The sequence below is a fragment of the Hylobates moloch genome, unplaced genomic scaffold (assembly GCF_009828535.3).
Source record: "Hylobates moloch isolate HMO894 unplaced genomic scaffold, HMol_V3 SCAFFOLD_12, whole genome shotgun sequence".
In the NCBI taxonomy this organism is placed as follows: Eukaryota; Metazoa; Chordata; class Mammalia; order Primates; family Hylobatidae; genus Hylobates; species Hylobates moloch.
In genome coordinates this window covers 66,625,775-66,639,550 of record NW_026652287.1, presented here as the reverse complement: position 1 = coordinate 66,639,550, position 13,776 = coordinate 66,625,775, and the positions used below count along the sequence as shown (strand labels likewise).

The following is a 13,776-nucleotide window of genomic DNA, read 5'->3' as shown; positions in this document are numbered from 1 at the left end:
ATTTCAGTTATCATAAATGAACCTCCTCTAAGGTATTATTGCTAATAAAATTCAGTATAGTTTTACATGATTACTTTCATGATTGAAATGTCCCAAAGCAGATTCAACAATAAAATTGACAATGATGGAAGGAATGGTTTCTTTTATTCTAGTTGTTTGTAAATGTCAGTAACTCGTTTACTGCAAAATTGGAAGAGTCCTGAGTATAATGCTCCAAAATCAGTTCAAAATTAAACAATCACATTTTGTGGAATTGAATTGCGTTTTCTTTGTTTATCTAAATTAACTGTAAAAGCTGAATCTTTGTTCAGGCAAGATTTATGGAAGAAAGTAGTGAAGTTGATGAGGTAGACATAACCCAAGGAGAGTTAGACAAGCAAGTAATTTGTGAGGAAATTATATGTCTGATTAATTTGTCTTAGAAGCAAATGAAGATAATTTGGTCATCTTTGGACTATTAAATCTAAGCATCTGGGGGCTTTAATTTTTATTTTCCATTGACAAATTGAGTCATAATAGACCACTTAATGTCAATGAATTTCTCCATAAAAACTCAGGTATGATAGCCCATAGCTTAAATAAAAAACCAAAAATATGTCAACTGTCTGCATCATTATTGTGGTAGAAAGTTAGGTATAGGTTTGGGTTGCATGAAGATTAGTTCATAATGGTCAAGTCCCAGTTTTCTTTCCTTTCCACTAATGATTGTGTGTTGTGTAAACCCCCTCTATTGAAGCAGTGTGGCGACATTGGGAAAAGGATTGTCTTTTGTGTCAGGCAGACCTGAGTTAGAATCCTGTCTCTGATTCTTATTAGCTTTTGATAGTCTTAGACAGATTTGTAACTGAGATTCAGTTTTACGGAGATTCAGTTTTACGATCTGTGAAAATTGAGGTAATAATACCCATGATTGTAAAAGTAAATCCCCTACTCAAAGTAGTTCACAGCATAGCAATAAGTAGGTTGATGATTTTGAGGTAGTATGGTAAGTGCTGTAAAAAAAAAAAAAAAAAATTTGTTTCATGTTACTGTGGGGTTCCTACTGGTCCTTGTCTATCACTGAGCTTCCTCATCTATTCCAGATAAAGGAATAGAGCACCACTTCTTGAACTCAGACCACTCTGGGTGCTTTATTTACACTGCTTTGTTCAATCCTCACAGCAATCCTATGTGGTCGTTACTATTTCCATTTTATAGGTGACGAAACTGAACCTGTCAGAGGTCACACAGCTAGTAAGTGGTAGAGCTATGCAGTACAGTAAAATTCTAGTGAGTTGAAAATGGTGTTGGTGTTGTCCATACAAAAACTATGTCTGGGCTGGGCGTGGTGGCTTGTGCCTGATATCCCAGCACTTTGGGAGGGTGAGGCTGGCTGATCACTGAGGTCAGGAGTTCGAGACCAGCCTGGCCAACATGGTGAAACCCCACCTCTACTAAAAATATAAAAATTAGCCAGTCATGGTGGTATGCACCTGTAGTCCCAGCTACTCAGGAGGCTGAGGCAGCAGAATCTCTTGAACCTGGGAGGTGGAGGTTGCAGTGAGTCAGGATCATACTACTGCATTCCAGCCTGGGCGACAGAGCAAGACTCTGTTGAAAACAAACAAACAAAAAACCTCTCTCTGGTCTAACACTTTTGTGAGGTTTTGTGTTTATAATCACTATCTCACTGTAAAACCAGAGAGTATCCAAAGTACAGCTTTGAATAACAAAAAGCACAGACTCCCTGGATTCTGACAGCCCTGATAAATCCTACTTTAATCGTGCATTAAAAACACATGTCATCTGTTTGATAAGCAGTCATCTGCTATTGCTTGACCCAGCAATGAATTAATAAAGCAAAATATGTGACAATTCAAGGCATGTGTATGAAATACGTTACTCCCAAGGCATCCAAATGTGATTTCTGCCCCTGCCTCCCTCCCCACCTGCTGCCCACATGAAACAAGAAGGTGTTAGTTCTAAGATGGTGTATAATGACACTGGCCTGCTCTTAGGACTTGAGCTTAAATTTGGGAATTTTCAAAACTAAAGTCTATAAAAAAGTGAGTTCTGAGCTAGGTCCTGCAATGATCCAAGGCCAGAAGAGATGACAGTCTTGGAAATAATGGCTAGTAGGTTAATCACCTTGGTTTCAAAAGTTCTTCAGAAAATTCTTAAGTCTAGCAAAAAATTCGTGCCTGTCCACCCAGTGACTCTGCTGCATGAGCCACTCCTGAGTCTGAGAACTGAGGTGGCAGCAGCTCTGCCGTGGAGCTTGGCTCTTTGTAGAGATGAGCCTGGAGAGCCAGAGGGTAAGGAAAGGCAGACTCAGCGATCTCCTTGCCAGCTACACAAGTCATACCACCATTTTCTTCATTACGTTGCTAGATGTGGCCTGGTCCAAGATTTATTCCCCACTCTGGCTACATGAACACTCATAAAAGGTTTGAAATATTGTAAGCAGCAGGCCATGAATTTTTTGTCTAGAATACTAAAGGAGAAAAAAGAGTGTCCCAGTATTTATTCATTTTAAAATGATAAACCATTTATAGGAACCAGTTCATAAATGCTCTATCTGTAGAGAATGGTTGGCTCAGAGTGGGAGTTAGAGAAATAAATTCAGCCAGATTTCATCTTCTAAAATGCTTGGAGCTTCTTGGCTAAAATGCATTCATTCAAGTGATTTGTTTATGTGCTGGAAAGAATCTTGCATCTTATGTCATAAATTAAAGCAAGAATTCATGATGAAGAAGTGATGTCTAAAAATTGGGTGAGGTGATACATTCTTTTCTAAACTGCAATTTCTTCAAATGCAGCCCCAAGTCCCTATATCAGTGACATTTAGTCCTGCAGAATATACACAGTAGTGGCTACTATGTGAAGGAGTGCCTTTCTTTATACACACATGTGTGTGCGCGCACACACACACACACACTCTCTCTCTCTCTTTCTCTTTCTCTCTCTCTCTCTCTCTCCAAGTAAGGATGTGAATCAAATTTTGGTAAACAGTGTATCATGGTGGCTAAGAGCAGACTCTCTAAAGATACGTGTGTTAAAGCCTCATTTTTGCACGTTTCTTTCAGGGTAAATTTAGGCACATAATTTCATCTCTATAAGCCTCTGTATCTCCATCCTTCAAGTTATGTAATTGTACCTGTGCAATTACATTGTTGTGAGTACTGATAATGTATGTGAGGTACCAAGCAGAGTGCTAGGCATGTAATATGCCTGCCTTGCCCTAGACTTTAATATAACAGCAGTTCCATTTCAGATTTGCCATGCAACGTATTTAGAAGAAGACAAATTCTTTCTTAAAACCAGTACTCCTTTTGTAAAATGAAATTATCTGTTTTGTTATTTTACATTTTATTGAGTTATTGTGAGAAGAGATAAGATTATACATATAAAGGATTTAGACTCATGTTGGCATCTCATGAATGCTCTATAAGTATTAGCTCTAATTATTTATAAAGTTATTAGTATCATTTACATTAAAAAGGCTTCTGGTTGACTGAAGTATACTCAAACTGAACTCAGAATGAAATAACAGATCTCTAAGAAATTATTTAGATTACTTATAGAGGAAACCAGTGGCATTGCTGTTTAATGAAAGAGGCATCTAAAAATATATGATTATAATTAAACTCTCATTTTTCTTCGTGTAACTTATACCCCTTACATACAACCAGGGACTTCAGCCTGAGGTTTACTTTTCCTGCCATCGACTTTGCACTCTGATAAGTTCTGACTTAATCCATTTTTTCCATTACCACAAAGTCACATCACCTATTTCACTGTTTTGAAAATTAATGAAAATTGATGCCTGGAAAAATCTTGGTTTCCCTTGGCTTATTGGGAACATCCTTTGGACCTTTGGACCATTGTTTCTAAGGCCACTACACACTTAAGACATGAGGGAGGGAGTTGAGAGTCACACAGTGATTTTCGCAAATCTAGGCAGTCACATGTAGCCGTTGTTCCTCAGTCAAATCAATGACCCTGGGAAGAATCATCTGTGCTCTTAGCTCCAAAATGTTCCCCGAGGTTATAAATATATACTATACATTGTCCCCTTATTATTCCAGGATGCTAGATATAGAGGCATTTTCATTTTGTGTATTGGAAACTGAGTCTAAACAGTGGTGATAATACTTTTATTTCCATTTTATTTAGAAATTTCTCAGCAGTGGTGACTATCTGATCACTTATTTATGTAATTTGCCTGCAGTTGACATGTATCAATTTACACTACACTTGATTAACAGAAAAAAAGAAGAAGCAAAGATCATAGTGAGCCACTGAACCAGGTTTTAAAGTTACCGAAGTTATAAAATTTTATCCTGTCACTGATTGTCAGAGCAACAGGTGAGAGCATTAAAGGCTAATTTCTCAATAATCAAACATACACGGGAATGCTCCACCCCACAGATATATGTGGATCATTTTCCTAGACATCAGTGTTCATTCACACACTGGCACAAGATTTAGACCTCTTCAAATGAAGTCATCCTGATTGCATTTTGCTGGTGCTTGTTTTCCCATCAGTCTTGACTTCATTCTAGCAGCTATCATACTGAAAATTTCTAAATATGGAAACCTTTGCAGTAATGTCATATAAAAGAAGGACTCTTGAGAGCCCTGATTTAACAGAAAGCTCCCTCTTTTTCTTTACGGTTTACATTAGAAATCCAAAAACGTTCCAAACAAGGGGCAAAAAAAGAAGCAATTTAAGTAGTCAAGAGATATAATCGTTTAAATGATTCCGTTTTGAAACTGTGATCATTCTTATTTGAGTGTTTAAAAATCACTTTCAGTCTTTTCCATGAGAACATTTTAAACATTGTTTCTTGAATTATCTAAGGAAAACCTATGTAGTATTTTAAATTTTTTCCCTAAATTTAGTGCAGTCCAAATTGTGAATATATATATATATGAAAGTGACTTCTGAATTTCATATTCATTAGTTTAAAAAAATGGAGAAACCTTAATTACTCCAAATGTATTATTGGTTTCTATTAATCCTACCACTCAGTTGCCATCACATGAAATCAAACACTGGTTCTTTAGCCCTCCAGGAATACTCGGATGTGTTCTAGCAAGTTTCTACCTGTTAATGCATACTTTTTCCCTGAAGAATGGTGTGCTTTTTAAACAAGAATTTAAAATGTGATTTTAAATAGCCAGTACTCATTACTCTGAGGTAATCCAAATTTTGCACCAAATTGTCATTCTACAGCTAGTCACTTACTGAACCTATGAGAGACTGAAAATGTCAGCTGAGGCAATCCAAATTTTGCACCAAATTGTCATTCTAAAGCTAAGCATTTATTGAACCTATGAGAGACTGAAAATGTCAGCTGGCATAATGTAATGGCTAAACCAGAGCTTTAAAGCACATAGCCCTCTCTACAAAGAAAAAATGTGAAAGATACACTGAATTTAAGATTTTAATGTTTTTAATTGGGATCTGATATGGTCATGAAAATGAACTTTATGGAATAGATTCCAGCCCTTGACAAATTTTGATTCTTTGGTGATGAGGCAGGTCTGTGACTGCCATTAACAGACTGGTTCAGCTGTCCTTGCTGGAAACAATATTAGGAAGAAGCATAGGAGTTATCATTTGTGATTCAGACACATTAGCAATAGGAATGCCAGAGGCAGAAAATGTGCAATTTCATGCTCATTAATTTCAGAGAGGATTTACAAATTAACCCGGCTAAAGATATTACTTTCCCAAAAGGCCTGCAGGCATCACTGAGCAGACCAGCTAGCACAGACCACTTCCACAAGGTTGTCCAGATGCTCTGGGGCCACCGCCGTTCTGTTTGTCCCTGTGTGCAGATCAGAGGCTAGGTTCTGTGCTGGAGACCTTCCTGGTTGCAGGGGAACTGTGCAGATGCAAGGAAGCAAATTTGCTGAATGCAGACTCTGATTCCATGGGTTGGGGTGGAGGCTGAGATTCTGCATTTTTGACGGTTCCCAGGTATGCTCCTGCTGCTCATCCATGGTCCACATTTTGAGAAGCCAGAGTTAGATAATACAGCAGTAAGGGAGAGAAATGATCTTATAACACAGGCCTACAACAATGTGAGCTATATTGTTGCCATTCTTTTTAGCTTCAATATTTAATCCCTGAAGTGTTTATCAGATTATGGTTAATTAGAAGACATTCTATCATTGTGAAGAAACCACTCTATATTTGTTCTTAAAATGAAATTATGCTCTGTTTGGGTGTTTTGGTTTTTTTTTTCCAAAGTTCAAAAGTAAAAGAAAGCCAGACATGCCAGTTCATGCCTGGAGTCCAGCATTATGGAAGACTGAACTGGGAGGATCACTTGAGGCCAGGCTGGGCAACATAGCGAGACCCAGCCTCTATAAAAAATAATTTAAAAAAAAAAGTCAGGCTTGGTGGCATGCACCTGCAATCCCAGCTGCTCAGAGGCTGAGGTGGGAGGAGCACTTGAGCTCAGGAGTTTGAGGCTGCAGTGAGCCATGATCATATCTGCATTCCAGGCAGGGTGACAGAGTGAGACCCTATCTCAAAAAAAAAAAAAAAGCAAAAGATCTTGTCCCTTTAGGAATATAGAGCACATCTGTGTCTGAATTATGAAACAATAAGGAAACCTGCAAAGTCAAGGATAGACATTAATGCCATGCAGATGCAAAACAAATAACAAAAGGGAGGAGGGGAAGTAGATGGGGGAAATCATCTTTTCTTAGTAAAGAGACTATCACAGGGCAGCACACTGCCTCTGCTTCTTGCCATCAAGCTCAAATCATTCCCTAATCTTCTGGTGTAAACTTAGCTGTATGGACCACTCTATCAGATTAGGGAAGGAAATGAAATTAATTCATTCTCAGTAAGTTGTAAGCAGCTCTCCATGTTACAGCCTCCACATACCAAAGCTGTAGAGCCAACGCCTGTGTAGGACTTGGCAGCCTTCTGACTCTAGGAGAGATCATGAGTGCACTTTTTGCTTGGCCCTAGAAAAATAGGTTATTTGAATCAGGAATTATGAACAATTTAATTTCTTTAAATTATGTGGGGCCCTGTGATTGTAGTTATACATCATTTTAGCAAGAAGAGAAAGATATAATTAACCTCTGTCGTCAAAAAGCCTTAACAGTTATCCTTCAGGAAATCTTGCTTAAATTTCAAAGTGTGCTGTCAAACCACCAGGGAAACAAATGGAACTGGAAGGCTAGTGTCTATGGGAGAGAAGCAACCGTGATATGTTCATGCTGACTGGGATAAAATGTTCACAGGACCCAATTACTGAAAAGATTATGGCTCCCCACCACACAAAACTACCGTGTTATCTGAAAGCCTAAAATGGCTTATTTCTTGATTTTTCTGATTAAAAAGTTATAGATAAATTCCTAATGGTGGATCTCCCTTTCTCATCCTGTGCTTCACCTCCACCTAACCCTAAGCCCATGCTCACTCTCCTCGTCGGGTAATCCAGTACCATGTTCTAGTCTCAAATGCAGGGAGTAATGATTCTGCCATCACCACTCCACTGAAAGTGTCATTATCCTTTGTGTATTTTTAGTCTTAGTTTGCACATAGTAGGTACTAAATTGTGTGGCATTTAATTGAATTCAAGGGACAGATTGTTTCATCCACAGTGGATTTTATTTCGTTCATTCATGGAAACCAGACTTTTCTTTCAAGTTTGTAAGGACATGCATTGAGCACTGTGGCCTGTCTCCTCACTGCTGGGAAATGGTCATAATGTTTAACTGCACCAAATGCCTTATTTTTTCCTAATCAAGATGTTAAGGGGGGGGTCTGCTGGCTTAGCAGGTGCTCAATTGTGCATAATTAGTTGCTAGGAATTGTTCAGCATAGGCTGATTAGTCTCAGCCAAAGGAAATTAAATTTTCTTTCTTCAGCAAAGCTTTGAGCACAACTAGAGATTCCTGAAACCATATTCATATCGGGTTCCTCTGCATAGCCCAGAGTGAGAAATGAGTCTCAGGAAATGGAGAAACAGGAACCAGCCTGATGACACAAGGATGCTGTTTGATACCAAGCAAACGTTGGAGGATTTGAGGAGACCTGACTGCCTTCCTCACAATGTGATTCTCCCAGCTTCGGCATAGGCAGTTTGTGATGCGGAGTGAAGCATTGCTCCTTAGGTGCCCGCTGGTTGCTTTCCAAGTTTATAAACACCAGCTTCATGTGATCAAAACAAATGATCTGTGTTTGCACCTCCTGTGTTTGGCACATGAGGAGACTGGCCAAATTGGGGGGAATGAGAGGGACAGATGGTCCCCCCTATTGTTCTTCTTCTGCTTTAAGTGTATGCTTGACTAATGCTTTCTGTGCCTTTGTCACCATGTCAATTCTCCCTGTTAATGGAGGGCATTTTTCCCTAGCCTCATGAGATGTCACTCTAAAGGGACCCATGTTCTTCCTTATTGTGACCAACATGTAAGCCCCTGTGGAGGGCCATCGTGTGTGACGGTGATTACCTAGCTGCTGAGATGTCGTTAGAAAAGGCTAGCAGTGCTGATACCCTGAGATGCCCTTAATGATTGCTTGAAGCATTCATTTCAGTGAGCAGTAGCTCACTAGCTGAATGTCTGCTTTGCCCCGTAGCGACTTTTAGTGAGAATCCCTTGTTAATATGATCATCAAAGTCTGGGCTGACACTCTGCTATGAAAATCATAATTCTTTTGTTTAAAGACATTAATTTAAAGGTTGGTCAACAAATCATTCTATAGTCTGAATGAAAATGAAAGCAAATACATGTAGATACCAGTTTTATAAAGAGTCAGATTTTTCACATTAAGTCAATACTTAATAGCTATTGGATGATAATGTGACTTTAAAAGGAATAGGCTACCAACCTAGAAAAAGAAAAGCAGGAGTAGGAGGGAATATAGCTTTATAACCAATGTTTGACTTTCTTCAGGTTCTTTGTTTACAACAAATGCTCTAGTTTGAAAAAGTGAATATAATTAATTCACATATTTTATCAGCAAACATTTAGTGAATGCCTACGATGTGCTAGGTACTGTTCTGATTGATTTCTTTGCTTGTCATTTGACCTATTTTTTTGTACATTTATATATCTGAATGTAACTTGAAAGCCTATTTAGTATCTCTCCAATGAAACAAAGGAAAATTATTAACATAGATCTTATAATTCAGTGATCCTTTTAAGGCTCATCCTGGGGATCAATGAGCTGTATTGACATTGCTTTTGAATTTTATCTTCAAAGAAATGAACTGAAAAGCATAAATTAGTTCCATAGTACCATTCATAAGTGTTGTTTGCTTTAGGCAACAAATATGTGGAGGAGGGAAGAATGGGATTTATATACACACGAAAATAATTGGCTATGTGGCTCAGGCTCATTTTCAAAGGCTTCAGTGTAGCAATTAACTTACACCATACAAGGTCTCTGCTGGTACAGTGTGCCCACTCACTCACTCCTGTGACCCAGCAACCTGTGGACCCAATGACCTATGAAACCTTATTGTCTATCTAAAAGGAAATAAGATAAAGAAGAAAGAACATGGGACAAAGAACATAAGAAATTCCATCTAGACTCAATTTAGATGTGTGCCCTTCTATAAATTTATCTTTCTGGGCCTTAGTTCCATTTATAATGAAAGAGTGGTCTAGATTATCCCTTATAAGCATGAAATTCTAGGGATATATCCATAAAGCTGCATTTAGAGATGCAAGAGAAGATGGAAGCCTCCATAGTTCTCCATGACTTTATGCTCAAGGGTTTGAAATGCACCCTGGACACTCTTGTCCTTTAGTATCCTACTGTGGAGCCATCAGCCACGGATTCATTCAGTGTGTTTTCTCCATTTCTATTTTCAAACAAGTTGGAATCAAGAGTTGACTTTCAGTAAATCACGTCAAGAGAGCTGGTGTTCATTCTGTGATGGGTAGCTTTTTATAAAAGGCCATGGTGCCTCTAAGGTATTTAAAATAAAGAGACGCTCTAAAGGAAAGTCTCTTAAAAACCAAGTGTTGTATTGTGCCATGCTGCTCTGCTGCTATGCCCTCCTTAACTCTGATGATCAATGTTGTCAAGCCTCTGCCTCCCTCCCGTTAGGAATTATTGCTTTTACACTGATTGGCTTTGGCAATGAGGGTGAAAGCAATAACATTGCTTGGACAATATTAGATAACACTGACCTTTTTCATTCTGGTCCTTTAACCCACACAAGATTTGGTTTCCAGATGATTATTTACTTTCACCTGTGCTCAGTAAGGTCACTCTTGATACTGGGAGCAGGAGTGGAGGTTGGGGGTGGTGATGGAGAGGCTGGCCAGGTGCTCATCTATAATTCAGTTTCAACCTTTTAAGGATGTGCTCAACCAGACTATCTCAGTTCTAAATCAAGGAAGTTGTTTTCAAATATAAATGAGAAAACCATTTTACCAGGGTTCACTACTTCTGAAATGCAAACTGGGTACATTTCTAAAGAAATAGCTCCTTAAAATAGAGCATCAAGTGCAGATAACCCTGGAGTCTCCTGGGCAAATCTCTTATTGCCCTTTATAAAAATCCAACACTGGATTCAACTCAAGACTTTAATTGGCTGGAATCTCGACAAATAGAAAACTGAGGAAAGCTTTTAGGCTTCCAAGATACCATACCTAAGCCTGGTTGTTGTGATTATTTCCTGGCTCAGTGCTCTATGCTCATAAATACACTGTTTCAAGGTTTTGGACAATGAAAGGAAATACATTTTTAAAGCAGTCTTATAAAGAATCCCAGGTTTTAATACATAGTACATTTGTTTTAAAAGGTGCTAAATGAAGCATATTGACTTTATTAACATTGTGAGAAAAGCACTCAAATATTCAAGTGACAATGGTGGGGCAAAGGGAGACTTTTATAGTGTAATGTTTACATTTTGTATTTTGTTTTGTGGATTTTAATTATACTCAAAATGGTGTTTGCAAAGAGAAGATACCACTTCTAAAGCAAAATGATGTTGATTGAATTGGTATCTGAAAGTTGGTAGTTTATCTTTATGGTTGGAAGAATATAAAAAATTGTGTGACAAATTAAATATAAACATGAAACAGCGTGACTTCTATTTTTTAAGTTAATTGCCACTTACATCAGTGTTAATCTTTTCGTTTTGTCATTGCGTATAAAGACCTTGTTAGTTTTATGAGGAAATCATGAATCATTTCAAACCAGAAGTTCATCCTAGAGAGGAAATGAGTTCCTCAATTTTGAAACACAAGCCATTTAGCTGGGAGAATTAATGTTCTCAGATTATAAAGCCTTGTTCTGAATGAATCCTTGTTATATGTAATAGTTTGTCATGCACAACGTGGTTTCTTTAAATTCTTTAACGATTTCCTGCTATTATAAAATGGTAACAACAACAATAATACATCTTACAGTGTGGCCAGCAGTGACATTTAGATTATCTAGCTTGACTGAATATGCTAGATAATTATTTTACATTCTATTTACTCAAGCCATGTACATCTTATTCTTGAAATTTTTAAGGTTGTTATTCACATTTCTTTTACTTTTTATAAATGCCACCATCCCAATTAGGAAGAATTGTCCTTTCAATTTTAACCTTAATATTTGCCATCCTAGATCACTACCCCTTTATTCCTAGTCAGATAAAATCCTTTTCAAGGTTAAAAAAAATCACCTTACTTAGAGCTGAATGGACCCATTGTCTCCATGATCTTGTCACCTGCTGTTTTAATCATTCAGCTTCTTACCTAACTCTCACAGATACATTAAGCTTTAGACCTTCTGTCTTCTCAGTTGCTCTTTTAATAATTCTGCAAGTTATTTTCATCTCTTTCTAAAAGAGCACAAACCAGCTCATTGCAATATATGTCTTCTTTTGCCAAACCATTGTTCCTTCCCTATTCTCAACCTAGCTCCTCTGGTCTTCCCTCTGAACATCTCTATCCCTCTGCTTTGCACTGGCTGCCAGTTCACACTCCCAGGAGGAACCTACTAACTCTGAGTCGCTTTGTTTCCCTTGCAATACTAACTCTCTGTCATGTGCTTATCTGAAATATTACCTTTCTTTTTACTTTCTTTGTTCTTCTACCTGATTATTCTTAGTGCCCATTGAACCATTTTATTTCTTCTTTGTCTTCATTACACCTATTCACTGGTACTTATTTATCAATAAATGTAGGTGACAAACAAATGATTTGTATACTATATTTGCATACTTCTTACCATTTCATAAACATCTTCACGAGCACTATAGCTTTTGATCCTGACAACCCTAAGAAGTAGATGAGAATTTTATCTCTCTTTTATAGGGTAAGAAACATTCACAACATTTTCAAAGATTTATCCCACAGCTAACCCAAGTATAGGACCCAGGCCTACCGACACTTTCCACTGTACTGTACCACTTCTCTCTCGCAGAAGGATTGCAATCCATTAAAAATCTTCACTGCATTAGAAACTGGATGGAAATTAACCAAACGCTTCATTGTACCTTTGCAGATGAGAGTCCCTACACTAAATCCGCCAGCCAGACAAAGCCGCCTGATGGAGCGTTGGCTGTGAGGAGACAGAGCATCCCAGGTTAGACCAGACTGTTGGATTTTTCAGCTGTTTTACTTTTGAATCCTGTTATTTGGTGATTCTAAATAATTCCAACTTGGTAAAAAAATAATAATAATAATAAATCATGTTATTTCACAGAGCATAGACTGAATTCTACACCACTTGTTCAAACAATATTCGTAAAAGCTAGACTTTGGAAAACCTTGCCAACTTGTGAGAATTCATCTTGTAATCCATCATTGTAAAATCCTTTGCAAAATGACTTGAATTTGTATCAACTCTACTCATTTACTTACTCTCATCTCGTTCTCAGGGGATGACTTTCACAATAGCATCCATTTCTTTACTGAGCCATAGCTGGCAGAAATACGGGATTCACAATTGCCGTGACAGATCATGTATGCTGAATGCAAAATTATTCTTTTCTTCTCATCTCTTTGAACCTGAGTTTGCTTCCATTGGACAGCTCTTATAAAATTTGTGATTTTGTTTCCTTAGGAAAGTGAGTCATATTATTGTAATACAATGAGTCATATCTATGTCTTTCCAACAAAACGTTTTGAAGAAATATCTTTAAATGTCTTTACCCCAAAACTTCAATATTTTGAAGCTTTGATTTGCGAATGACACAAAAACATGTAAGTTCTGAAATTAAAGACGAAAGGAAATTCCAAATGCTATTCAAACAATCTGAGCTAGATAATTCATGGAAAAATTCCTTATGGAAGCAATTGTACTTAGAAGAGTTAAAAGCATTAATGCATTTAAACGTTTATGTAAAATGATGTGTTATATATTTTATGCAAGCAAATTGAGTACAGCTAAACCTCAGCTATAGGGTTTTAGAGTACAATAGTTATAGCAATTCAGGAGAAACAAAGTGGTGTTTCCTACATTTACTGGAATGGTTTGGCAAATGTGTCAGTGAAAAGAAGAATTTTCCATTTGAATAAAGAGCAAGATGAATCCCATTCGTGAGTAACCCTCTTCATAATTATTCTTTATTTTTATAAAAATTTCAGGTGGTTATTTTTACTCTTATTCCAAAGGCTTAGAATCATTTTGAAAGTACAGGACTTATGAAGACACATATTATGAATATGTTATACATCCTTGTTTTGGTGCTTTGAAGATTCTAAAGCAATTTGAATTCTGCAATTAGATGGCATCATCCAGTGCTGAGATGTCTTCTATTTTATCCTATAAAACATCATTCTTTATGGTGGTCACATTTAGAAAAACTATTA

General features: G+C 37.4%; 1 protein-coding gene across 7 annotated transcripts in view; it reads left to right on the top strand.

Moving 5' to 3' along the window:
* GRIP1 (glutamate receptor interacting protein 1) overlaps positions 1-13,776 on the top strand; it is a 715,306-nt gene that overhangs the window by 462,927 nt on the left and 238,603 nt on the right. For all 7 annotated transcript variants that reach the window (XM_058426061.1, XM_058426059.1, XM_058426058.1 and 4 more), the window contains exon 2: positions 12,467-12,547. In XM_058426061.1, coding sequence (XP_058282044.1) covers positions 12,467-12,547 — 81 coding nt within the window. The remainder of the gene's footprint in view (positions 1-12,466; positions 12,548-13,776) is intronic.